Source organism: Stegodyphus dumicola, chromosome 4, assembly GCF_044657685.1.
Source record: "Stegodyphus dumicola isolate Sdum_Otavi_A_Nest chromosome 4, ASM4465768v1".
Classification (NCBI taxonomy): Eukaryota; Metazoa; Arthropoda; class Arachnida; order Araneae; family Eresidae; genus Stegodyphus; species Stegodyphus dumicola.
Window position 1 is genome coordinate 161879540 of NC_140771.1, and position 21662 is coordinate 161901201.

The 21662-nt window shown below is 30.3% G+C and overlaps 2 protein-coding genes and 1 long non-coding RNA gene across 8 annotated transcripts in view; 2 read left to right on the plus strand and 1 right to left on the minus strand.

The window, feature by feature from the left end:
- Nucleotides 1-1271: 1271 nt before the first annotated feature.
- On the plus strand, nt 1272-10011 carry LOC146997739 (uncharacterized). The gene is made up of 2 exons (XR_015040815.1): nt 1272-1441; nt 9854-10011. It is a non-coding gene; the product is annotated as an uncharacterized LOC146997739 (long non-coding RNA).
- Nucleotides 1572-10011, plus strand: LOC118200959 (uncharacterized). The gene has a single exon (XM_035372951.2). It carries the CDS (start codon nt 2823-2825, stop codon nt 3927-3929), a length of 1107 nt encoding a protein of 368 aa, XP_035228842.1. The 5' UTR covers nt 1572-2822; the 3' UTR covers nt 3930-10011.
- Nucleotides 10012-20436: 10425 nt separating this feature from the next.
- LOC118200960 (lethal(2) giant larvae protein homolog 1-like) overlaps nt 20437-21662 on the minus strand; it is a 280707-nt gene continuing 279481 nt past the window's right edge. For 3 of the 6 annotated variants that reach the window (XR_015040817.1, XM_085815717.1, XM_085815716.1), the window contains 2 exons: nt 21094-21120; nt 20437-20998 (listed from right to left, as the gene is read on the minus strand). Coding sequence is in view for 4 of the 6 variants with exons in the window: in XM_085815717.1 (XP_085671843.1) it covers nt 21115-21120 (6 nt within the window). In the remaining 2 variants the exon portion in view is untranslated. The remainder of the gene's footprint in view (nt 20999-21093; nt 21121-21662) is intronic. The other 3 variants (XM_085815715.1, XM_085815714.1, XR_015040816.1) reach the window with 2 other exon arrangements.

Consider the following 21662-nt stretch of genomic DNA (forward strand, 5'->3'; position numbering starts at 1 on the left):
ATTAATATATAAATATGCTTGAATATAATGTATAATTATCTTCAGGAAAATATTCATAACATTATAATTTTTCTAACAAAAATAATCATCTATTATCATACTTCAATACCATAAAATATATTTGGAGGTAAAATGACTTTCCTGTATAAAGTTTTATTTTTGAGCTTATGAGGGCAGGATATGATAATAAAACAAATACTGCATAAGCCATTTGTAAGCGATTATTTTCTATATTCAGAAGTCACATATATTTATAAAAAAATACCTTAGAATCATCTTTATTATAATTTTGTACATATCTCCCTCCTTCTTTTCAATATTAAATATAAGAGAGTCAATTGTGTTTTTAATAAATCATCAGGTACACTATCAAAAGGTAAAAAATTTTCACATCTTTATATTAAAATTTGAGTTCTTCTAAAAGTTTAAAACAAACCCACACACAAAAGTTTGCTGTAGAAACCAAAATTATGATAAAAAATTTCTAAACTTTTTTTTTAAGGAGCTGGGTGGTTTGTTTACATTCTTTTTCAGCAAGACATTTTTCGAGACCAGACTCAAAAATGTATGTATGCATGTATATCTGTGCACACACACACAAACGTATGTACACACATATACATATGCTACATGAACACCTACATCGGTACATACAAGCATATGCACATACATTTCTGAATTAATCTCCTGAACACACTCTTTATGTATATGAATGCTTCTGTTTGCAATTTTATAGAAATATTTAGCTACACATGACAGAAAAATTACACAAGGTTTTAAGACGATTTTTCAATTTCGTTTCGTAAGAATGTGATTTTACTGCTTGCATGCATGATTTATTTAAATCTGTTGATAAGAATTTCAAGAAATTTTGATTATTTGTGTAAACTCCGCATCAGTATAAAATGATCAAACATTAGCAATTTAAAACAAGAATAATATTCAGATATATTCAAAGTTCTTTATTTTATATAATGTTTTAGATATCTATCAAAGAATGATAGTAATTAGTCATCAAACGAAATAAAAAATAACTTTTTCTTGACATTCTAGCACTACACGGAAAAGCAATTCACCCTTCCGATAATCAACACAAATGTAAACAAACATCTCTTTACGACTGGTTGGAATGCGCAGAAATCACGAAAGTGTCTCTGCGCAACTAGTCGTACGTTTAGCATTTTTACCATGTTTCAGCTAAACGTCCGACGTCGTACAAGTAGACACAGCCCAAAGCTATCAGCTATTCGTCATCGATGGGCAAAGGAAAGTCTGGGCCATCTGAAAAAGCGGCGACCTCTATTCTAACCTCCTTGCTACCGCCTGCCTTACGGAAATCGGCGTAAATGCTGGTACCTGGGCTGCTTGTGCGCATGCGCGAACGTAGGTGGTGTGATTAGCCTGTTAGCTATTCACACTGTCGGTGAGATTAGTCACTGCGGTATGTGTCACTATTTTGAATTTTCACTTACTATTTCGTAACTGAGTAAAACTATTCCAAAAAAAAAGTACTTATCACCTCATCTCCCTAGAAAAACTACTGTATCTGTTCCTAAACAGTAAAATTCTTGTGTATATAATTAGGAAGGTCAAATTGCTCCTCATGGGGTAGGGTCTCCGTAACAAAGAAAGTGAAGGGTACCAAAGAAGGTCCCTATATATTCTTTGTCCGTACCCAGGCACTTTGGTGTCAATAACCAATATAATGAAAATAACTCAATCAAGAAATCAAAATTCATTTTCTCATTACGGGCAAAAAGACGTGTTAACTGGTGCATAATTTTTTTTTTTTTTTTTTTTTTTACTCCGCTATTATGTTTTTTTAATTGTAAACAAGTTCAACGCAAGGAGCAGCATAGCTTGTTTTGTGTTGTCTTTTTTTTTTCTTTCCTGCCATATCAAATCCTTCGGTTGTATTCGTAGTAGAAGGTCAGCAGTAAATATTGTTACATATACTCAAGTGATTGCAAGCATAATCTCAGACGTGAAAATTCAAAACATTTGGTCACTTAAAACTTCTTGAACGGAGAATTACTGTTGTGCGAATGTATGACACTAAATGTTTTATGCATGTACGCATTGTTGAAAGATGTAAATGAAATCGAGCGTCAAATAGAGGGAGAAAAAAAAAATATACCTTTTGCGGAAATTCAAAACGGAACTTTTTTATGTTGATAAATTAGCTAATTAGAATTGTGATTTGTGAAAATAGACTTATGTAAAATCATTCATTTAGCTTTTACTTGCAAATGCTAGGAAGTGTAAAGAGTTCTTTACACATAAATATATAGAAATTTCACATTTAGGCATGCCAGGAATTATTTGTATTTAAACATATTTTATTCACTGATGAACTGAAAACATAATATAATATAATTCCAAGATTTCTGCACTAAAATATAGCTGGAGAGAAATATACATCAATATGAGAAGAAATTTTGTGTATATTGTTTCTAATACTTCACTTCTCCTTAGCTGTCAGTTCTGAATAGATCTTTAAACATTGCTAATATTAAAATCTTCATGGTGAAACAGTAAAAGAAGCTAAGGGATAGTATGTCTCCATTCTGGACAAAATATTAAACCATGAACATAATATTTTCATGTGGAATGCAGAGTATAAAGCTAATGAGAGACTGTATCAATCATACATATGTAGCTTGCAAAAATGTCATGTTAAAAAAATTGCCTTTCTACTCTAGTGAAACACTACAGTAGAGATATATATGCTTATCTATATTCATCTAAGATCAAATAGTAATTGTTTTGTATGTTGTATGTCAATTTCCTAAAAAGAATTAGAAACACACCTGTTTATCCATATGGAAAAGCAGAAACAATTTGGATGTGATATTTGTCGCAAGTCATTTGGATGCATAAGTGATATAAGTGAGCATATGCATGTCCATACTGTTGACAAATTGCATGTATGTGGAGCATGTAGCAAGTCATTTACTGATAAACATCGTTTAAACAGACATATGTTTACCCATACTGCTAAAAAGCCACATTCATGTGATATATGTATGAAATCATTTAAAGAAAAAAATCATTTAAACACACATATGCTTATTCACATTGGTGAGAAACCACATGCATGTGAAACATGTAGCAAGTCATTTACACGCATAAGTGACTTGACGAAACATACACTTGTCCACACTGGTGAAAAGCCACATGCCTGTGATGCATGTGGCAAGTCGTTTGCTCACAAAAGTCATTTAAACAGACACATTCTCATCCACACAGGTGAGAAACCACACGTGTGCTATGTATGTATTAAGTCATTTTCAGACAAAAGTTCTTTAAATATGCATATCCTTACCCATACTGGTGAAAAACCATATGTTTGTGAAATATGTAGCAAGCCTTTTGCACACAAAAGTCATTTGCGCAGACATATGCTTATCCATGCTGGTAAGAAAGTTCATGCATGTAATTTATGCGACAAATCATTTGCTGACAAGTATCATTTAAGGAGACACATACTGATACATACCGAGAAACCACACACATGTGATATATGTAGCAAGTCATTTACGGAGAAAAATTGTTTAAACAGACATAGTGTTGTTCACACTGGTGAGAAACCACATGCGTGTTATATTTGTAACAAGTTATTTGCACACAAAAGTAATTTAAACAAACACGTGCGCATCCACACTGGTGAGAAGCCTTATGCATGTGATTTATGTGGCAGGTCATTTGGAGCTAAAAGTTCTTTAAACATGCATATGCTTATCCATACTCATGAGAAACAGCATACATGTAGTGTATGTAGCAAGTCCTTTGCACACAAAAGTAATTTGATCAGACACATGCTGATCCATTCTGATAAACCATATTCTTGTGATATATGTAACAAGTCATTTGCCAACAAAAGTATTTTAAATGGACATATGCTTATCCATGTCGATAACAAACTGTAAGAGCTTGATGCATATAGCAAGTAATTCGTAAATCAGCAAATTCTAAAAACTCGTCAAGATATCATGTTCATGTTATATATGCCACAAATCATTTACTGATAAATGAAGTTTCCTTAAAACATCCATACACTTCTCTGTTGTAGATCCATCTCCATCTATGTCTTAGGCCATGTGTACATTAGTTACAAATAAAAAATTAAACATATTAATAATTCACAGCATAAGTTAAATAAATGTTTATTTAACTATCATCTCACTTTAGCTGGTGGCTTAGGCAGTTGTTTATATTTAGCAGCAACCCTGTGTACAGTGGTGTGAAGTTAGATGTATGTGATATATGTATTGACTCACATCGAGAGAAACGATGATCCAGACTAAAAAAATGCAGTAATGATAAAATAATACAGTTATTTGACTTATTTGTTTTAAGTTATGTGAAACATGTACAACATATCCACTTTGAGCAGAGAACGTGTATGTCTTAAATCATTTGTAAACAAAAACTGTTTTAGAAGATATATGAATTTACTTTGGTGAGACAGTACATGCATTTAATCATGGAGGTAGGAAGTAAAAGGAGAGGCTCTAATCGGTTTTTCTCATTCACTGCTTTGAAGCAGCAGCGATCCCTTCGGTGAGACCAAAACATTCAGTGCCTTACCATTAAGATCAATGGGTTTTGGTGTGATCAGATGTAAACATTTTGTAATTTCATCATAAATAGATGTATAAATGTATATATTTTCTTTTTCTACAATATTTCAGAGTCCTAAGTATGTAAATAAAATGCATTTTTAAACAACATTTCATTCTGAACTGAATGAAATGTTGTTTAAAAATGCTGTATTTTTCCCAGAACAGTTTAATTTGAATGAAAAGTTTCCGTTAACTACATTAGAAAAATTTTTAAGGTAATTTGATTTTATTCAGTTAAGGATTACAAAAATTAAGATCAAAGTCTATTGTATTATTAATATTAAAATTATGCATTATTTCTTATCTATTTACAGAGCTTCTTCCTAAAATACGTTCTCAATTACGAGATTATTTTTTAGCTTCTGAAGCATCTTTTAAATTGAAGGTCTGAGTCAATTTATAATTAATGCTCTGTTCATTTCATCTAAAATTAGAGCACCTTTTATTTTAATAGTGAGATATGTTAAATTTTGGAGCTGATTTCTATGTACTTAACTTTCTATGAATATTTCTGAAAGGGAATAAAAAAAAGGATTATTTTTTTAAATATTATTTAAAACTTATAACTGAGTTATAAAATGTAAAGAAGTAATTCTTTTAATACTTATCAGATATTTTTTACCCTTAATTTCAACAATACATGTTGTAAAAACTGTACTACTTCCTTAAGTACACATCTCATAGGATTTGCTTTCCAATACCTTATAACAGATTGCTTTCCAGTATGAACAATTCTTGCTTAAATGTTTTATAAACATATCTGTCAACAGAATTCCAATTTATGTTTACAATTAAATGTTAAGTTTATTATACACTTCGATAATAATTATAGTCATTATAAATTTAGATATATTTAATAACTAGATTTCTTCACAGTAACTTTCACTGGAGTTTATGAATGAATAAATATGAATATAATACGAAATAAATAAGATATTTGCTTTTTGCAAGCATATGCATAAATACCCACATATAATTTAACACTTTTCATTTTCGGCATGTGCAAATCTCTAATTTCTGTGCATATACTATCCTTTTCGAGTAAAGCAATTTACAATAATTTAGCATGTACGAGAATTTTTTACATAAGAAATATGTATAAATATAATTTGAATGAAAATTATATGCATTATTTCTAATACCCATTCAAAGTCAGTTTTCCTTCGAAATTTCTCCGTGATGGCATCTCTTCCTTTAGGCAGACAGCCCTTGCATGCTTACCCTATTTAATAAAAACTTAACCTGACCTGTGTGCCTAATTACAAATATTTTAACATGCATAATTTTATATTTACATGTAGCCATCAAGTCTCAAACTTTTGGTGTGAAAAACGTTTTAGGATACATTCATTATCAAATTCAAATTTTCTAGTAAATATATTTTGGCAGAGTATTCGGTACTTACGTATTATCGCAACCAGGTTGGCACGATTTGTAAGTTTGAGTAAAAAAGTATGAATAGAAAGAAAATGTACATTTATTAATTAAAGATAATTTTTAATACAGTTTTTTATATTATTTTGTTTTAAAATATAAAATAGCAATTAAACCCTTCCGGTTTCGAATTTGAATAAGTTGCAGAATTATTTTTTCGGCGGAAATTTTTTGGCTATTGCTTTTAGCACTAAGGGCACATATATCCTCTCTATAACAATTTTGTCAGCAATTCCCATCTCTTCTGCACAAAATTTAATTGAGGTTAACTCTTTACACCAACAATAAATGAAGCGTACCGCTGTCACAAATGAAATTCAGCTACCTTCAAACCAATTTCTGATTCTCACACCCAAATGTTGATTGCACTCTTCGACGTTACGTTTCCAGAAGATTTGCTTTCCAAAATACAGTTTCATTTTATGAGAATTTTTACAAGTATGTTCGTTTGGTATAATTCCGTATCCCTGCAACAATTCAATAGCATCTTTTTTCACTCGCAGGCAGATCCCAAATACCCATAGTTAAAAGTATTTCAGGGCATTCAATATAACCAGTAAGAAAAATAATTTCTTTACGAAAAACTACGTATAACACGTAGGGTTGTCGTAAGTAGGGTCGCCAAATTTGGCTATTTATGCGAATTTTGGCCTGGTTGCGTTAATACGTAAGTACCGAGTATTCAATACCTCTTTTAGCAATTTAATACATTTTTATAGTTCTTTAATAACATAATAAATATCCATTTCATATTTAAACATTAACCTCACTGTCATCAGATCGAAATCTTGATTGCCTTGCTGTACATAATATTGCTTCATTTTTTAAAACAGTTAAAACAACTGATTGATCTAAATTCACAAATACCTGACATTTTCATACTGTGAGGTAATTGAAAAGGTAGCAATATGCAAAGTATACTGATTATAATAGCATTGATGATGCTTTTTTCACATCTTGAAACTCTTTCAAAAATAACACCGCTACTCAAGTATGTACAGTCAAAAGTCGTTAATCCGGACTCGTCGGGACTTCGGCGATTCCGGATTATCGATTTTTCCGGATTATAGATCATCAGTTTAAATCTGGTAAGATGGCATGCAGAAATTACAAAATTAAAAATATGAAACCGTAATTTATGAAATAAAGAACAATTATGATCTAAAGGGTATCAAAATTTACAAAAAAAAAAAAAAAAAAAGCTTAATATTTATTTGTTTACTTTATTAAACATTTCCTTCAATGTAAGTTGCTTCGTTTCATGTGATAATACTTTCTCTTTAATTCTATTAAACAGACATAATTTCTTGTTTAGTTACAAAGTTCCGCTGTTCAAGTCCTATAATTGCTGTGTTGAGAATACCGACTAATTTGTCAATCGAAATGTTTTCGTTTTCAATAACCTCTGGGTCACTTTCTTCACTATCGGAAGCGAATTATAATGACGAGGAACTTGATTTAAATCATATCAAAGACAGAATGAAATACTACACTTAGTATGGAATTATAAACCAAATAAAATAAAAACATCTGCCCTGAAGATAAGGATAGTGTTGACAGATCAACTCCCAATCCGCCGCGTGAAATTGATAAACAGATTTCTGATCTCAAAACATACTTTCGCTTTGTAGATACAAATTACATATTAGTAAATATATATCGGAAATTCTATTTGACATAATCTTTCTAATCTATCATAATCTAATAATGACGTTTCTGCCCCCCCCCTCTGCCGCAGAGCAGCATGAAATTGATAAACAGATTTCGGATTTCAAAACATACTTCGCTTTGTAGTAAATATATATCGGAAATTCTATTTGACATAATCGAACGTTCAAGCTTACTTTTATAAAATTGCTCTGACAGTCTGCAAAAAATAATAAGCCGGATCCAATTCGAAGATTAAGGAACAACGCAATCGGCAACATTAACTGAATTAGATAACTTTAGCTTAGCGTATAACTCCGTTACAATTTAAACGCGCATGCGCACAAACATATTCGCAGCCGTAAGGTTCTTACGCGCTCTCGTAAACGCCTGTGCGCATGCGTGAACGCGACGCATGCGCAGAAAGTTGTAGCTTTGCGGTCCGGATTATAGATCATTCCGGATTATGGGTGTCCGAATTAACGACTTTTGACTGTATATTGAATAACAAAGATTTTTCATTCATAATTTTATATTATATTTAGTCATCAATTAAACATATTGCTAGCTAGAATTTTAAAAAAGCGAGAACTTTATTTTTTAATTAACTCTAAGTGATTATTTTTCAGTTATATAAACATAAAATGATAATATGTGAATGACAAAACATGTATTTTATTTGGATCATAAAATAAAAGTAGCGAATACTCTGTCAAGAGTATCGAAAGACGTATATAATTTTAAAGGTACTGCCAAAATCACTGGCAAGTTACTGAAAACTAACCAAGTTGTGATTTTTGCGTAAACGTCACTAAGCTATACAAACTTCTATTATCCATCCAACAATTAATGTTTATTTTATGTGGAAGTGTCATGCTTTTCTATTTGTATGGAACCGTCGTGTGTGGAAATACTATCAAAGCGCTGTCAAGGAAGCTGTGAATATAAACAAAAAACATCCCATCTGGAGACCAAAGCAGTGAGCATTGGCCCCTCTTTTTATTCTTACCTCCATGCATTTAACACATAAGAAGGTATTGGAAAATAATTGGGATCAATTTTCTATATGTTAGTCTTCTTCAAAAATGTTTTCCACCATCATCAGTACAATTTCCTAATATTTTATTCATTACTGGTAAGAGTTCTGGAATTCTTGACAAGCAACATCTTTTCTTGCACCCTATCCACATCACTCAGATGCTTTTTTTTTAGTTACATAGGGGAGATACAAGTTCCGTCATTTTGTTTTCCGAAGAATTGTTGGACAGGAGAGATTTCGTATGTCAGGCAAATGGGCTTCATTTATAAATTGCAGCAATTTTCCATTGTTTTTCTCATTTCCCCTTGCCAGTGTCTTTTCAAGCTTTAGTAGTTTTCATTTGACATGCTGTAAAGTTTAATGGGAAAACCCTCATAATTTACTTAAAGTATCATTTTTAAAGGTTTGCCAAAAAATAAAAGGGATCTCAGCTACTCTTTTCCTCAACAACAACAAAAAAATTCATTCAGACTGTTTGTCCATTGTGATCGCTCATCCCACAAATGGTAGGATGCTGTGAGCAGGAACACGCATAAATCAACACTGAGTATGTACCACCCTATTCAGATTGATTCCACATAGCTGATAGGTATAAGAAATCCTAAGCTAGCAAAACCTAATAGCATGATTTGTTAATTATAAAATCCTTGCTTGTATTGTTGCTGTTTGGGTTCTTATGTCTTTTTAGTACCCTTATATAAATAACAAATTGTTTGCATATAATCATATTCAGCATCCTTATCCATACTTATAAGAAATCACATGCATAATATGTGGTTAATCAATTGTGAACATAGTTGAAAGATACACACTGATATATATTTATACACATTGAGAAACTGTGTTTTAATTTAATTTAATGCAGGAAGTAATTTGTACATCACAGTCACTTAGCCAGATATATATTAATACAGATTAGTGGGTGAATGTATTAGTGTAAACTATATTGTAAGGTATGCATACTGAAAGAAGCATTTGCAAGAATTGTAAGTTAACAATTGTATGTGTTTGATAAAAGAACTGCCATTTGTTTAACATTATGTGTTAGATGAATATATGTGTAACTGCACTGGTGAAGAACATTGACAGTATAATATTTTGCATCTAGGTATAACTGAGAAGCCCTCGCTCATGCAGATGAGGAATTCTTAATTAAATTGTAGCATGGAGCATGCAGTTTAAATTGAAAAGTTGCTTATTTACTCATAATAAAATAATTTTTGTAATCTTGTATGTGGGAAAATAAAATGCTGGTTTATTAAAAAATTGGAAATATATGTTGTGTCTGGTATTGTGATTTTATTAATACTATATCCATAAATATGAGTGTGGGTGAAAACTTTACTCAAAAACCATATAGGGAATGACGAAACTCAAAATTCTGTTACCATTTCTGCCATTTTCCTTATAGTAAACAATGGTAGTTTCAAGAAGGAACAGAACATTTTTTGTTATTAGCAAAGTTTCTTTCAGTACACTTTTATATTGCATCTTTTATTACTTGATTAAAAAAACTGTATTTTTGTCTATGAGATTAGAACATAAATATTTAGCACTATTTGAGAGAACTGAAACGGATGATTATATTTATAAGGACTTGTCAAAAGAATCTCAGATCTCTTTGTAAATATGCATTTGACCATTAGAAAAGTACATTTTCTTTGTAATGCAAATGATATTTATTGGGTAAGAATAAGAACAAAATGCTTTTAATGTGAACATTCAGCTTGATTTTGAATACCAATGCATTTAAATTGAGGGAGATGTCCTAAAATAGCCAGAATTATTTTCAAGCAGTTATACTTCACATTTACATATTTTAGTCTCATTCAAAGTACTTTATAATATAACAACACTGCAGTGCTTTGCACTACAATCAATACTTTTTCTTAGTATTTTGGCTATAGAAAACATGGAATCAATTCTGGAACTTTTGACATGGAATATTATTAAAGACATACCTATTTTCTTGCATCTGATTCACAATAGTGAATTACTTTTTTATCTAGTGAGTTGGTTTTAAAGAGTTTTTGTGTTTCCATGTATGAAGTAAAGGAAGTATTGTAATCACGAAAAATAATTGAATTATGTTGTTCTTATCTTCGGGCTAAGGCTTTCATGCAACAGTTGTAGAATGATTAACAATTTAAAAGTTGTGTAAGTGCAGCTAAACTTAATCTTTTTAAACATGACAGCCATATTTGTATACAATTGAAACTTAGCAGAATAGCGAGTTAAGTCTTTCTGCACTTTCAATGTCTTTTTGCCAAGTGTGACCAAAAGCAAACTTTTAGTTTTGTGCACCAAAAAATATGCCTTCTAGCATGCTGGCTGAATTGTATAAAAACTGTAGTTTTAATTGTGAATTTTTTTATTATTATTTAACTGTATTTGGGGTTTTATGTTTTTTTATATATCTTTCAATTTTGAATGAAAATATTTTGAGTTTTTACACATTTTTGGTGAGAACTAAATTAATTGAATGAGAAATATATCTCTAAAGAAATTTGAGGAAATAAATTTAAATGAAATGCAGGAAAAAATGCATAATTTAATATTCTGTACAAGGAAATCATGTGTTGTACATTAGCTTTTTTAATCTGTGAAAATAGGAAAAAGTGCTATTGAATATATAAGATACAAAGCTTTGGTGAGTAATTTGAGCATCATGATATTCTAACCCACGAAACTGTCGGGTGGAGAACGTTTTTTCAGAAATCTGGTGACTAGCTCTTCAATGATCTTCGTTAATAGCCTGTCACACTTTCTCAATGTTTCTCTCATTTATCAGTAATTGTCCAGTTCATAGCAGTTTTCATTTAATATGTCACCATACTTTAAAAGCATTATATAACTATGCCTAAAAAAAAAAAAAAAAGAGAGAGAGAGAGAAAGGAAGAAAGATCATAAACAATGGAAGTGTCTTATTAGGTGTAACTTAAATTTTATTTTCATTGCATATCTGATTGCAGTTCTTTACAGTCTTGGTGTCAACTGAGAAAGTATTGTAAATATGTTGAAATGCTGTCTGTTTTCTTATGCACCAAAAATTACGTAGGCTTATGAAAATGCAGAATTTTGTAATACCCTGCTTAAAAATTTATCAGAATTTTAATATCAAATTTAGGAAAATAGAAATGGTTCTGTCAAATCAGTATATATAAACTGGATTAGATTCTTGTTCGTAAGATTATTCCAATTCATAAAATTCAGTTCTAGGATCTAAATTATATGAAGTATAAAAAAAAAATATAAAAATATAAGATAAAAAATAATAAAAGCAATGCAACGTTGATTAAATAAAGTTTTACAAATAAAATTAAGTAATATATTACTGTTTTCAGCTTTACATATTCTAGATAATTCATTGCTTGTGCAGAAAGTTTTACAGTGTAATTTTTAGTTTCTGTATCATGACACATAATTTCTTTAGAATTAAATTTCAGGTTAATTCATTTTTTTTTTTTTTTTTTTTTTTTTTTTTTTAAATTTTCAAGCATGCATTTTCTTTCTCTTCTTTCAATTGTTTGATATTTATTAGATTGGAGGTAGTTGTGGAATGATGTTATATGTAGTTTATGGTTTTTAGCCTCTGTTCTTAAGAATATTATCTCAATTACTTGTAAATAATCTTAAAATATTTATGTAAGTGGTGCTTCTATTGAAAGATTAGGGTATTACTTGTAATTTTTGCATTATCAAAGATTAGTACTGTGATGGTGTTTGTAATTTGTAACAAAATACACAAAGGTAAATGTTACCAAATCAAACAGGGTGAACAAAACATCTTATAATAATTAAATACTTTTTAAAACTTCATAGAGAATAAACTAGTTATCATATGAGAAGATTGTTTGTTCCAAAATTCTTGTGATAAATTAAGATTTTTTCTTTGACAGGAGGGAAAAAGACAAAAGTTCAAAATTTTGTGAACAAATGCACTGTGCACATTCAGGTAACATTTAATTAAAGAAGGCAGTTGTTTGATAGCGGCACTTCAAATACTATATACAGTCAAAAGTCGTTAATTCGGACACCCATAATCCGGACATCAAAGCTACAAACTTTCTGCGCATGCGCATAGGCGTTCACGTGTGCACATAAGACCTTTACGGCTGCGCATATGCATGTGCACGTAATACGTTCAGACATGCGCGTTTAATGTATAATGGACGGGATAAGCTAAGTTAAAATTATCTAATTATCTATTTCAGTTAATGTTGCACATTGCGTTGTTCCTTAATCTTTGAATTGGATCCAGCTTATTATTTTTTGGCAGACTGTTAGAGCAATTTTATAAAAGTAAGCTTGAACTTTCGATTATGTCAAATAAAATTTCCGATGCTGGAGCTCCCAAAGGATCTACAAAGTGAAAGTGTGTTTTGATGTCAATCAAACAAAAAGTGGATAAAGGCATATCCTTTGTTTCTCTAACCATTCCGAAATCTGTTTATCACTTTCATGCTGCTCTGCGGTAGGGGGGGGGACGCCGCGGCGCACAATGAATTGGAAGTTGATTTGTCAGCACTATCCTTATCTTCAGGACAGATGTTTTTATTTTATTTGGCTTATAATTCCTTACTACATGTAGTATTTCATCTCGATGTATTCCGTCTTTGATATGATTTAAATCAAATTCCTCGTCATTATAATTTGCTTCTGATAGTGAAGAAACTGACACAGAGGTTATTGAAAACGAAAAAATTTTGATTGACAAATCAGTCGGTATTCTCGACACAGCAATTATAGGACTTGAACAGCGGAACTTTGTAACTGAACAAGAAATTATGTCTGTTTATAGAATTAAAGAGAAAGTATTATCACATAAAACGAAGCAACTTAAACAACTTACATTGAAAGAAATGTTTAATAAAGTAAACAAATAAATATTAAACTTTTTTTTTGTAAATTTTGATACCCTTTAGATCATAATTGTTCTTTATTTCATAAATTATGATTTCATATTTTTAATTTTATAATTTCTGCATGCCATCTTACCAGATTTAAACTGATGATCTATAATCTGGAATCGCCGAAGTCCCGACGAGTTCGGATTAACGACTTTTGACTGTATTATGCTTTTCCTCTTCGACTTTTCTCCTGTTTATACACTAATACTGGGAACATAAATGAAACCTAATGAAAATGATTACATTCTGTAAAAACACAGCTAGTTACCCTAGTTAAATTTAAAGACACGTTTACATTTTCGATAAGATTGCGAGACCTCTTAAATACTTTTAATGTAACATAAAGTTAATTCATAGTAAGGAAAAAATTCTCGTGGTTCTAGGATAAACTGCCTTTAAATTAAAAATTATTCTAAGGGAAATCAAGGCATATTTTTTATCTTTTTTTATGTCTGATACATAGGTAAAGTTCCCTGCATACACATCTTAGGACTTTTTGTAAAACAAGAATGGTAATATATATAATATGTTTATGGATTTAATTCCAAAAAAATCTTTAATACATAAGATGTGCAATGAAAGTATCTTGACTGTAGTATTGGCTCACTTGCCAAATATTAATGTAAAAGGAACTTTTTTTTTTATTTTTAATGAGTACAATACTTTTAAACCCCAAGGTTTGCAAAATACTGGTTTACAATTAAAAAAAAAATAAATAAGTTATAAAAATGCAATTTTGTTAGGCAGTGAGTATAAATTTTGCGAAAAAAGAAATAAGAGATTCAATGTCTGAGATTTGGAGATTCCGGATTTGGGATTTTTCTGAATATTAGGTCAGTTTAAATCTAGTAAGATGACATGCAGAAATTATAAAATTAAGAATAGGAAATAGTGGTTTACGAAATAATGGTTAGCATATAAGGCTAGCATGCTCTTCGGCATTCAGTTATTCATATTTAAAAAAAACATTGTTTAAGCATCATTAAGTCATTTCACAAGCTGTTGTCTCAAGTTATGTTGATAATCATGTACTGATGAAATCAAAAAATAATAAATAATGACTGGACAAGTTGGTATCAGGGGTATATTTTGATGTAGAATGTTTTAGTTTGAGATGTATGTCAAGCAAAAGGGCAGCTATGATGCCAAATTATTGATCAATACAATTTATGCTAATAAATGATAGTTTCTTCAATATAGAGGTACTTTATTTAGTACCAAAGTGAAAGTACGAATTGAGACTTTCCACATGTTATGTTACGAAAAAATATAAAATGCACATGTGTAAAGCATACAAAAAAACGTTGGTGAGCCAGAAGCCTACATTTTAGATCATTACAGATTTTGGACTTTATATTGTATTTCTGTTTTTTTAGTCTGGTTTTTATTTTAGAAAGGTTTCTAGAATTGGAAATCTATGAAATCAGATTAAAAGTATAGTAACTTCAAGGTCAATATCTAGAAAGCAGACATGTAATCATGGTCTTTCATATGATCATTTCATTCGTTCAAAAACAAATAAATTAAAAGGAAAGATAGATTGGTACATATTTTCTAAAATGTACAAGTATACTAACTGTTAATCTTGCAAAATATTTTTGACATCCAAATCAAAATCAATTAACTGTTTCTTAAACTGAAAAACTTTAGCTGCAACACTGTCTGATCATGAAATTTTAAAAGAACATATATCTATGTGCATTCAGTACAAGAAATTCTTAACTTTAAATAGAATTATTACTGATTTAATAATTATTTGATGCAGCAAAAAGAACATAAAGAAAATTATTAAAATAAATTTTACATAATATAATAGAAATTATGAAATTGTTAGACCAATCAGGACTAGCATTTACTGTATGATGAAAATAGAAAATTATTTGACATACTTGGAATAGCTGAATGAACATGACAACTATATGAACCAAATTTATAGAATTCAATAATTGAAAATGAAGAAATATTTATTATTTGTAATGAATTCACAGGCATCATTAGAAAACATTTAATAGTATGTAATAGAGGAAATTAAATCTGCATGTTATTAAAGTCTTATACTCAACTCTTTACTTAGTATTTGATGTATGGAACAATTAACATTTGTTATAAAGCATGCATTGCCAAATAGACATATAAAAGATTTCTAGGTTTCGTATTAATTGCAAAACAAATACTGTTCATATACACCCCCATACAGGGTAGCTTTATAGGCTTGGAATAAATACAGACTTCAGACTATGAAGTCAATAGATTCAACCATTCTTAAATTTGCCACTATATAATTTTTATTTCACCTATCATCATTGTAAAAACACCACATTCCAAAAGTAATCTATTTCTTGCACTTCTCACTCTTTAAATTTAGTCCACAGCTTTGCTGCTGTAAGTGCATGCTTTCAGTATTTTATTTTTATGTAAAATTATTTTTCATCTTCAATCATTGTCAAATTTAGTATAGAATTATAAAAATATAGTGATACCAGATGATCAGCTAGATTAAATACCTTACAAGCATTAAAAAAGAATCATCACAATTACATAAAAACAAGTCTTATCTGATAGAGCTTTTATGTTTGGCTCCCCCCAAAAAAACTATAATTAGGATGTTGCATTTTGTTTAAGAAAATGACCAAATATGAAATGACACTCATAACAGCAAGTTGGGACAGTACAGAAATTGTACACAGAACAAATACCACTAAATCAGTATAATCAATTAAATGTGTCCTATTTAAAAGATGTACAATTTCATTACATCATTCTGACATGCATTTTTTAAGGTACAGAAGTAACTGCTGTAAAGCCCTTTAACATCTGATGAACAGATAAATAGAATGACCATAAAAAGAGGGGAATGCACTAAATTTGTTTTTAATTCTTTCAACACATTTACTGCTGTGCAATCTGTGCATTTACTGCTGCACATGCAATCATTACTTCACTGAACCTTTGTGTCGGTCACATGAAGACAACAAGACATTGGGTTTTAACCTCAGATATATTTATGGTGATCTTCTCATTCACTATTCCATCAAATACGAATGGCAAATAATATTATAGTAAGGTGAATATTGGCTTTTGTGAATGACATCTTTTTTTCCGTATTACTTTTATTTTTTTATAGACAAGACAGAAAACATTACAATAGCAATTTCTACATGCTGTCTATTACAACATTTTTCTTTTTTTTTTGCTTTTATAGGCTTTTGTTAGTGTGATAGTACATGGGCTAATCTTAAGTGAGACAGTATTTCAGGATTTACTTGTAGAAATGGTGAATATAAAATAATATAAAAAGTTTAAAAATATTCTTTGATTTAAAATCCTCTAACTTGGAGGGGGGACACCTGCTAGAGAAAACACCCCAGGATCTCCAAATATAAATTATTAAACCCAATTTTCAATGGATACAAAGATCTTTCTGTATATATATTAGTTTTAATGTTTTTGCTATGTGTTATTTTTGAAAAATAATATAGCAAATAAAAAAAAGGGGTCAGTGTGGCAACAATTAACTCTGTATTGGGAATTCTAAAGATATATTAATTTTAAATATTCTGTTGTTAAATTTTATACGGATTAAGTACAAAGAATGTGATATTAAATAAATAAAGCTAAAATAACAAATATAAAAATTGATCAACTTATTAAGAAAACTGAACACTGATATCATAAATTGTGAAAAGACTGAAAAAGAAGTGTATGGCAACACTTAACATTTTATTGGGAATATTAAAGTTATGCTACTTTTAAAAATTTTGTGATTCTTAAGTAACTGATTTGTGAATGCAAAGCACTGTATGGCCAGAGGATATACTATGATCAATGTCATAGAGATGTGTACATGAGTATTTACAGTAATCATTGTCCATTATATGGGAGAATAGAATGATAAAAAGTGATACTCATTGTTATTTAACACATGAAACTGGCTGCAAGTCGTGCTGGTCACATTAGATATTTTTTTACTAGCATTGTAGGTGTATAAATACTTTTTTAGGGGTCCCCAGCTACTTATGTTCACATTAAATATTCAATCTGGTACTCTTTTGTTATTAAACCACTTGAAGAAAAGTGATCATACATGAAATTTTATGACCTGATTTATATCTTCATGCATTGTAATTCCACCAAATTAGCTCATTTTGAAGGTAGAAGGGAAGAACCTCCCCTTGCCACAACCACAATGAAGCAATTTAAATTAGAACTCTGCACTTAAAATATTCCCAGTTGTCACTTGGGTTCTACATAGTGACCATAAGCTGCTTAAAAAAATATAGTAGTAAGTATGTATAGCACTTAAAAAAAAAAAAAAAAAAAAAAAAAAAGATGCGTTATTTAAAAAAAATTTTAATCTTAAGGTTTCTAAAATCTAAGGAACAAGTTTTTCATCAGAAATGAAGTGTTTGGCTCTGGCACCTCATTTGATATTAAGCACAATAGGACCCCAGATATCCGACTGCTTATTCCTCTTTATATTCAAAGTAAAATTAATACTGCTGTTAATTTATTTGCATATTTTCAATTTGTTGTTTTTATTGATTTTAACGATACAGAGAAGTACAGTCAAAAGTCGTTAATTCGGACACCCATAATCCGGACCTCAAAGTTACAAACTTTCTGCGCATGCGTCGCATGCGAGTAAGACCTTTACCGCTGCTAATTTGCGTGTGCGCGTGCGCAAAATACGTTTACGAATGCGCGTTTAATGTATAACGGACAGGATAAGCTAAGCTAAAATTATCTAATTATCTATTTCAGTTAATGTTGCAGATCGCGTTGTTCCTTAATCTTCGAATTGGATCCGGATTATTATTTTTTGCAGACTGTTAGAGCAATTTTATAAAAGTAAGCTTGAACTTTTGATTATGTCAAATAGAATTTCCGATATATATTTACTAATATGTAAAAGATATACAAAGCGAAAGTATCTTTCGGAGTCCATTAAACAAAAAGTGGAATTGCTGCAAAAAATGGATAAAGTTTATCTAAACTTTAACGTGTGTTTATCTAAACTTTGTTTATCTTTAACTCTGCGGCGGCGAGCATTGAATTGGAAGTTGATCTGTCAACACTATCCTTATCTTAAGGGCAGATGTTTTTATTTTATTTGGCTTATAATTGCTTACTCAATGTAGTATTTCATCTCGTCTTTGATATGATTTAAATCAAATGCCTCGTCATTATAATTCGCTTCCGATAGCGAAGAAAGTGACAGAGGTTATTGAAAACGAAAACATTTCGATTGAAAAATTAGTCGGTATTCTCGACACAGCAATTATATCACTTGAACAGCGGAACTTTGTAACTAAACAAGAAATTATGTCTGTTTAATAGAATTAAAGAGAAAGTATTATCACATGAAACGAAGCAACTTACATTGAAGGAAATGTTTAATAAAGTAAACAAATAAATATTAAGCTTTTTTTTTTTTTTTTTGTAAATTTTGATACCCTTTAGATCATAATTGTTCTTTATTTCATAAATTACGGTTTCATATTTTTAATTTTGTAATTTCTGCATGCCATTTTACCAGATTTAAACTGATGATCTATAATCTGGAAAAATCGATAATCCGGAATCGCCGAAGTCCCGACGAGTCCGGATTAACGACTTTTGACTGTACACACTTTTTAACAGTATGTCCTTCTCTGTATCAATTAATTTAAATTAATGTGAATGATATGTACATAGAAATGTCAGTAAATATGTCAAAGTAGGTTGTATGCTTTGCTTTATGAAAACAGAAAATTTCTTTGCCTAATTTGAGTATGGCAGAGTTAAAAACAAAATTATATATTGAAACAGAGGGGGAAAAAGGCTAAGCTACATAGACATGGTTTGATGAAATCAATTTCAATGCAATTCAAAATAAGCAAACTTATCAAATGAAACAGTGTATTCCCCCCTGTAAAATCTTTGTTGAAATAAATATATGTTGAAATGAATAGCATGTTGAAATAAATAATATTCTACAATTTTATCTCAATAAACACATACCTGACATAGAGGGAGAAAAGATAGAGAAATCAAATATCTAGATGGGCTATCTTTCTAATTAAAAGATATGACAACTGAATTCGGGCTGATTTTAACTTGTATTTCCAGCTTACTTTCACTTTCTCTGATAAATATTAAATGGTTGCTACACATGTTGATAACCAGTTGTGCTAAGAATCATGGTTATTAAAATCTTTGCTATGAGCATTTTGCCAGCTGAAACTGTCATATTTTTCATTATTCAAAATTTGTTCTTAACTAGGTGGCTTAGAAGTTTCCAGTTTCTATGTAATCCAAGGAAGGTTCCTATGATCCAGTAAGGAAGATAAATTCATGGAAAGGAATCTCAAAATTCTCCCACCCCAGGCACTGAAAGAGGGCCAGAATTTTAAATTCAAACGACTTTAAGATATCACTCAAAAGATTAACTTGGATTCTGGGTGCAAGCAATACCATCATGCAAAGAATTGCTTAAGATGACCTCAGATACACTTTGCATAGTAAGGCGAGATGAATGCTCTCTGAAGACAATCTGGGACATATGTGTTTGCTCAAGAATAAAGCATCTGGCCACCTAAGGTTCTTTTCAGATGGGCAAATCCAAGACCTCGAGAATGTATACATTGTAGTCAGGATAAAGCTTCCATATGCTGAGTGGTGCTTCAAGTGATGATGGTGATGTCAAATCTGGATATTTGAAGTTTTTCAGCACAAATTTATGTGGGGAGAACCCCCTGAAATGAGGAAATTATTAAGGCAGAAACAAGTTAAAAAACAAAAATGAAGGACTAAAATGAGTATTTTATTTACACATGTTACAGTTCTTGAAGGGATGAACTTTGCACAGCTGTGATTTGTGAATGCTAATTTATGCAGATCATTTAAAATGTCCAGCATTTTCTGCCCAGAAAAGCTTAGCAATAACACATCTAAATGTTAGTGATTGCTAAATCTCCAAAGTGACATGCACACACACACATAAAAAAAAAAATCAGCATGATAAATATACATAGATATAGAATAACTTACAGCAAAAATAAAGAAAAATAGAGTATATAAAATTAAATAAATATACAACTCTGATTTTTAGCAATAACACACATTATACACAAGAGATAAATACACCATAAAATTTGCTGTGTTCTATTGCCGGTACATATATGATGCTCACGTGTTAATAGAAGCAGTAAAAAGTTTCTCTCAGAAAGTAGAAAAATTTTCTAATGTTATATCCCCTGCTAAGAAACATGGTCATTTCTTCTTGATACATTATTAATCAGGTTGAGATGAGATTCTTCTGAGGAATTTAATTCTTCAATGACTGCAAGGGGTGCTTTTCTTACCTGTAAGAAAAATATAATTACTATTAAATAAATTTCAAAATTATTTTCAGATTAAAAAATGATTTTTTTGGGGAAGGCATGAAAAGAAGTTTTACCAGTTTTCCTTCATTCCTGAGTTAAAGCTTGCAAAAAAGAATAATAAATATATATAGAGAGAGACTTAAAGCATCTAAATGAATTAGTAAATTGGAATAAAAGCAAGACAATTCCTCTATAATATAATAATTGTATGCTTCACACAATATCAAAACTAATCCAAGTAAAGAGAGAATACATAGTAGGAACAATCTCGAAAACTAAAAATGCGAAAGGGAAAATACACAAAATTATACAAATAAAAATTAATCTTCTTTTATTGAAACTTCAATTCAGAACTCATCAGAGGAAAATAAAATAAAGCTCAATAAAAGTCGATAATATTTTTATTTTTAATTCGAATTTTTCGCCTATTTATATATAGGTATATATATATAAATAGGCGAAATATATCTATGTATGTATATGTTACTGTGAAAGACCGAAATTGGAGAATGTTGACATTCACGGTGAATCTCAACACATACCAAATACGTCGGTGAAAGACTGAATATTTGGTTATATTCTTGTACATTCAGACCATCACCAGTGTATGTTGACAATCATGGATATGCTATGGTGGAGGTCG